Source organism: Camelina sativa, chromosome 4 (assembly GCF_000633955.1).
Source record: "Camelina sativa cultivar DH55 chromosome 4, Cs, whole genome shotgun sequence".
NCBI classification, from domain to species: Eukaryota; Viridiplantae; Streptophyta; class Magnoliopsida; order Brassicales; family Brassicaceae; genus Camelina; species Camelina sativa.
The window spans coordinates 7,946,476-7,952,703 of record NC_025688.1 but is presented as its reverse complement, the minus strand read 5'-3'; the positions used below and the strand labels follow the sequence as shown (position 1 = coordinate 7,952,703).

General features: G+C 35.4%; 1 protein-coding gene and 2 long non-coding RNA genes across 3 annotated transcripts; 2 read left to right on the top strand and 1 right to left on the bottom strand.

Annotated features, from left to right (window-relative positions):
* LOC104783665 (UPF0496 protein At3g28270-like) lies at positions 1,709 to 2,887 on the bottom strand. The gene is made up of 2 exons (XM_010508792.1): positions 1,987 to 2,887; positions 1,709 to 1,884 (listed from the first exon to the last, which is right to left on the bottom strand). The coding sequence occupies exons 1-2, from the start codon at positions 2,885 to 2,887 to the stop codon at positions 1,709 to 1,711; spliced, it is 1,077 nt and encodes a 358-aa protein (XP_010507094.1).
* Positions 3,528 to 4,338, top strand: LOC109132662. Its single transcript, XR_002037674.1, has 3 exons — positions 3,528 to 3,982; positions 4,074 to 4,151; positions 4,297 to 4,338. It is a non-coding gene; the product is annotated as an uncharacterized LOC109132662 (long non-coding RNA).
* LOC104780069 lies at positions 4,466 to 5,377 on the top strand. The gene is made up of 3 exons (XR_002037675.1): positions 4,466 to 4,533; positions 4,667 to 4,960; positions 5,115 to 5,377. It is a non-coding gene; the product is annotated as an uncharacterized LOC104780069 (long non-coding RNA).

Genomic DNA, 6,228 nt, shown 5'->3' with positions numbered 1-6,228 from the left:
GATCTTGGGCATTGGGTATGGATTTGTGCAGAAAAGTGAAGAGTAAAAAGAAAGTAAAGGGTAGAAAGTCTTTAGGAGGGGGATGTGTTTTCAAGGTTTACAAGTCTAGTAAAGGATTTGGGTTGAGCAAAATAATGAGTTACTGGTTCTGGGCATAAAATGAAAAGATTAGACAAAGAAAAGAAAGTAAAATGTTTAAGATGTCTAGAGTCCTTAGAAGAAAATAAAAAAAAGAACCTTACTGATAATAAAGATTTTCCAATCCGCTAGAATGATAAGAATTGAACTCCTCCTAAGACCGAGTCTAAATAATGAAAGAATGGGTTTGAGATGAAGTTTCTGATGAAGGGTAGAGATATGACCAACTTCGATTTGGAATATTCTTTGGGTAGACAGGGCGCTGCTCTTGTATGCATCAGTTGGTTTCAACCTTTAGCCTTCTCTTAAGCTCAACTCCTTTTCGTGAGAGAACCTTGTTCTGTATTGATAAAACCACTTGAGATGGAGACCATCTATATCTCTGACCTTTCGCCCTAGCCAAATGAGTTCAACGACATTGCATAGCTTGATTCACGGTTCTCTGTTAATAAATGTTAAAGGGATAGATTGATAGGATTGCATGTGTATATTAAATAAATAATGTTCCTTCACCATGCATCATAGAACTAAAAACAAGGACCTTGATTCTAACTACTCTATTCAGCATGTTTTAGGTTCTGAGACCCCATCTTCACACCTCTCTTCCATACTTTGTTCTTGATCGTTTGCTTGAGGGCAAGCAAAGACTAAGTTTGGGGAAGTTGATATGTCTATATTTTGTCTTTTCCTAGCATGTATTTAGCTAGGATAACTCATTGTTTTACATCATTTTTTTAGTATTTTCTATACACTTTGCATGTCTAGGTATTTCTTGCATCATCCTTGTATACATTGTGCATTTTGGAGTATTTCAGGTATCTAGGAGACGTCGGGAATGCATCGTTCGAGCCACTCTCCAACCTGTCGTTCGAGCCACTCTCCAACCGTCGTCCGAGCCACCTTGTTCGAGCCGTTCCACTCGAGTGGGATTTAACTTTCGACGTCTTCATCAAAGTTGTAAATAATTTAGTCATATTTCCAATGTCGTTTATTTTAAGCCAATCGGAGGTGTGGTTTAAAAGTTATTATCGTTTTAGTGGATGCGTATACACCCAGCTCGAGCCGCTGCCCGTCGACTCGACCCTCCAGCTCGAGCCGCTGCCCGTCGACTCGACCCTCCACCACTAGCCGCTGCCCGTCGACTAGACCCTCCACCACTCGTTTCTAGTCTTGTAGCTCATTTTTCGTTTTGCATTCTGATCATCCTAGGATTGTTAGATAAAAACACTCTCTTTGGATTGGCTTAACTTGTGATTTCTTGATTGCATCTCAATTGTTAGCAACATCCCAACTAGATTGACACCTTAAGTATTACAACTACATAAAGTTAATTGAACTTGGTAGGATAGACCCAAAAATCCTAGTATCAAATGTAAAAACAAAACAACAAACTTTTATTTGAAGGATTATAAAATACATAAGGGATATAGAGGTACATATGAACCAATCCTCTAGGATGGTCAGCGTTACAACGTAAAATAAAAAGTTACGATGGGCTGTAAATTAAACCCAATTATTAGAACATAGAAAATATGGAAATTGACTCTTGAACAACAAACATGGATAAAGTTTAACCGTGATGATATTTTCCAGAACCGTTGATCTTTTTGAGAACGTGGAACCTTGCCTCAAGGATCAATTTGCTATGATTAGCCACAGTTTCACCAACCTCCTTAAGTTTCTCTGTTAATGTCTTTACTTTGTCCCTGATTGAGTAGAGGGCAAGTTGCGTGTCCACCTCATCTCCTTCATTTTCAATAGCCTCATCCACATATTTCAAAAGAGACTAGATCTTTTTTTCTAGCTGGTCGACTAATTCAGATACGGTCTCCATCGATTCTTTGTTACTTTCTGCACCAATCTCCACCGATGACATTTTTTCTTTCAGTTTCTTTAGAGCTTCCATCTGTCTATTCAGAGCATTCATCCGATCATTTAAGTGAAGGTAGACGCCTCCCCATACACTTACCAACACTGGTGGTACTACTATAGCCAGTGCAATGCCCACAGGCGCACCCACTCCTGTTAGCATTAGAGCTATTGATCCGATGAAAACAAGGACACCAACAGCGCCGATAATCACACTCGAGAGAGTTTTCCATTTTTCTGCATTAGCACATTCCTCAGCAAGCTCTTTTATTTCCTCATCAAGATTTTTTTTAGCCTCACTCACTTCTTGCAGAAGGGACTCCTGCTGCTTTTGGATCAACTTGACCTGAGTCGTGAGCACTTGCCCACCAAAAGGATCTCCCATGGCTTTAAACTTCTTCAGCTCCTTCAAGATGTTTTCATACCTCTTCTGTTTTCCACCTACATTCTTCACTGCCGACTCTTTGTCAAACTGTGCCACGGCCTCTTGAATGTAAAGTCGGCCCATTTCTGCTTTCTCCACGCAATCAATTATATTATCGAAAATCTGTAAAATCTTCACCGTATTTTCAAAATAGGCTTTGACCAAAGATTTTAGAGCTTCGCTCTCCCACACATTGTCTTCGCTTTCAAGAATGAAGTTTGCCACATCTTGGGTAACTTCAAGTAGGTTTTTGGAGACCTCCATGTGTATTTCGTGTTGGGACATATACCCGGTCCCAGTCTCGGCTACAGTGGTGGTGAGTGAGTCTATCGCTTTGATGGTTCGCTGCTGAAGCGAAGAATCAAAGGCTTTGAGGGCTGGGTGGTCTTCGCAAGCGGATTTGTAATCACTCATGTTTTCTGAGTAGTTCGACATCGTTTCTTCGGATAATGCCATCGATGATATTATACTGAAAGGAATAAAAGAATAGCAAGAAAAGGTAGAGCAATTTAGCTTCCCTAATCAGAGACGTTAACCACTCTCCTGTTTAACAAAATAATAATAGTGTTATAATAACTAATCAAATTAGATTATCTATAAATTTTAACTTTTTTATCCATGCAATATTTTTGATGTTTTTAAAATTAATAATGTATTTTGTTTATAAAAATTTTATTAAATTACATACATTAGTTTTTCACATTTTTTATCCTTAATGACTATTATTAATTTGTACTTTGAAACCTATAGATGTAATGACATCTGAATGTTAATATATACTTTTTTTTTCATCAAAATAGACTTTTATTTATGAATTCAAAAAGTCAATATACATTTGTTCATATAGAAAATACAACTTGAATAGAAAATACAATTATTCACTACAAGAAATTAGAGTATTAATAGCATTATAATATAGGGTTTAATGTCTTTTTGCTATATTTGATATATCCTCTGATTTTTTTTATAGCGTTTGCTAAAGTGTAAACGCTATGTTTGATTAGTCAGATTTCAATTTTGGGTATACTTATTTTAACTATAGTATAAAATTGATAAATTTTGAAACGCTATGCATAGTTGATGCGGGAAAATTAATTCATTTGTCCGCTAAATATTTGGTGAAAAAATGAAGCGGCTAACCAAATTTATTCTCCCTCACTCCATTGTTTCACTTGTCATGTTTTTTTTTTCTCACAATCTAGATCTGTCCATCTTCTCAAGCTCTTTTCTCACTCGTTTACTTTTTTTTTGGTAATTCACCAAATTTAGAACCAGGCTTCTCCTCCGATTAAATCCTTTACCCAGATTTAAAACCAGATAGATCATCTTCTTCTTCTTCTCCATATAACGAAACCCTAGTTACGCCTTTTCAGTAGATACAGATCTTTATCTTGTCTTTCTCTCCCTTTCACTCTTTCTCTTAAAATCGATCCCTAGCCACTTGTGAAGCAAAAGAGATAGGGATTTGAAACCCTAGCCACCATCGCACATATCTCTCTTCGTATCTGCTAGATCTGTTCGTTTTCTTCCATCTGTATTGTGAAACCCGAGGTAATTACACACTTTCATCTCTTCGTTTCTCTTTAATTTTATTTAGCTAGGGTTGATATTCTGATATTTGATCGGAAGATCTCGCTTGCAGATCTAGAGATATCCGTACAAGTCTCGTTTCTTTAAGAAAAGCATTGTGGGATTGATTTCAAGAAGAGCATTGAGAAAGGTATTGATGTGGTCAGATATCTGCTTGCTTCTCAATTGGTTTTTGGATTCAGAATATCAACGGGACTTGAACCATTTTTCTGGGTTTAAATGAGTTTTGCTTATGTGAATATGATTGAATGTTTACGAACTCAATTTGAAAACAGGACCGTAAGTGAAACGTTTCAAGATGAAGATTTTAATCTGAAGAAAAAAAGGGGCTAAAGTTGATTTTCCGATGAAAAGCAAGGCAAGTGTAATTTCAGCCCTAATCTTCTTTATAATGTCTTAATAATTCGATGATTAAGGAGGTTTCTTATGTTCTATGTTTCTTATAGACAGTTAAAAAGTCATCGGAAATTGCCAGACATAAAAGTATGTTAAAAAAATTCATTGTCGTGAAGGTACGATTTTGATAGCTAGTTTAAGCAAAGTACTCGTCTTTCTTCTTATTGATTTTGGTTTTGTTTCATCCACGAATGTGTTGATGATGTCTTAGACTAATTAGTTCTCCCATATGAATTTTTACTGACACAGTTCACAAAGAGCCATGGCCAACACCCCTCGTCTTTTGTTGGTTAATCATTTAATCATATGGATTCTAAGGGACGATGGTATTGACAAATAAGTTAACAAGTAGAGGATTTGTTTTTTCTTTTACTTGACATTATGGAACCAATATGAAATGTTCATACCTCTGAGTCGTTGATCTGTACAAGCTAAAAGAATTGTCATGTGTGAGTGATCTCTCAGGTGTTATTTTCACAACTGCACTTTGTAGAGTGTACAAGCAAGCATAGATGAAAGGATGTCAAAAATAGATCATGTGGGGTAAGACTATGAACCTTCTTAGTCTTAAAAATGATATGTTGTATTGTTGTTGTGGTGGACTTGTGATAATTTTTCTGGATTTTTCTACTTTAACTGAATGATATGTTGTTAGAGTGGACTTATGATGAATTTTCTGGAATTTCCTTTGTAGCAGAGTGTAGGTAACAGCAAGAATGGGAAAAAAGTGCATTATTTTAGATTGCAATGGATCGAGGGAAAAGGTTGCACCAGTTTGGAGAGAAAATTCAGAATTTAAAATCATTGTTGATGCTTTAGTAGCTCGGCCAAATGACAAACTTGTTCATTTGAGTCTCTGATCTGGTTGTGTTTTTATTTTGAATGAGGGTTGTACTTGTTCGTTTGAAACATGTACTTTAGTTTTAATAATCAATGATCAGATTTATAAATATTTGTTGATCTAAAATGAAGCCAAAAAATAAATTATTACACAGGTCTTCATTGTAACTAAAGATAGCAGTTCAATTTATTGCAAAAGTTCAATTTATTGCAAAGCTAAAACTGCTACAATATAAATATCAATCATAACGTAAAATGAAAAAAAAATAACGTTTATCAAATGCTATTATAAAATCTACAATTGCATAATTATAAAACGCTATTGTAAAAAGTTCTACAGTAGCATAACAAAAAAACCGTTACCATAGGTCGCTCACCTATAGTCGCGGTCGATTACATAGCATACTTAAATAGAAATAGATGACGTTTTATGGACGCTATCAATGCCCGATTATTGTGTAGTGATTACTACCAAATTTGGCTAAAAAGTGTGCAACTTTATTGGTTGTACGCCTGTTAATATATACTCTTATTAAGGTTATCTTTATAATATAATTCTGAAATATTAAAGAGGGGATTGTTAGTTATATAGGGTTTTTTTTTCATCGAGAATGATGTATATGAATATTAAATTAAATATATAAATAGTTTTACGAAATTACGTTTTACGTAATCAAGGATATTATATCTTAAAAACATTAGAGTTTGTTTATCGGTGGTATATTAGGGGGTTGTTAGTGGGATTTTAAGTATTTTTTGGAGAAAAAATAAATCAGAAAGAAATAAAAAACTGAAGAGATCCTCTTATATAGTAGACTCTTTTCGGGTGTAAGAGACGCCACGTGTTGATGTTTGGTTGGACGAAAGTAAAATAGAGAAGGTGAAGATTGAGAACAAAATATTTTTTTGGCCTGATCGTGTTCTTTCTCTTCCTCTCTCTCTCGCTCTCTGTCGCGAACCTCTCAATCCGA

Bases quoted from the DNA above. Each gene is read 5' to 3' on its own strand.
- LOC104783665 (XM_010508792.1), bottom strand. From the start codon at position 2,887: ATGGCATTATCCGAAGAAACGATGTCGAACTACTCAGAAAACATGAGT. The intron at 1,885-1,986 runs GTAACAAAGAAT...TTGAAAATGAAG, and splicing joins GGTGGAGATTGGTGCAGAAA to GAGATGAGGTGGACACGCAA.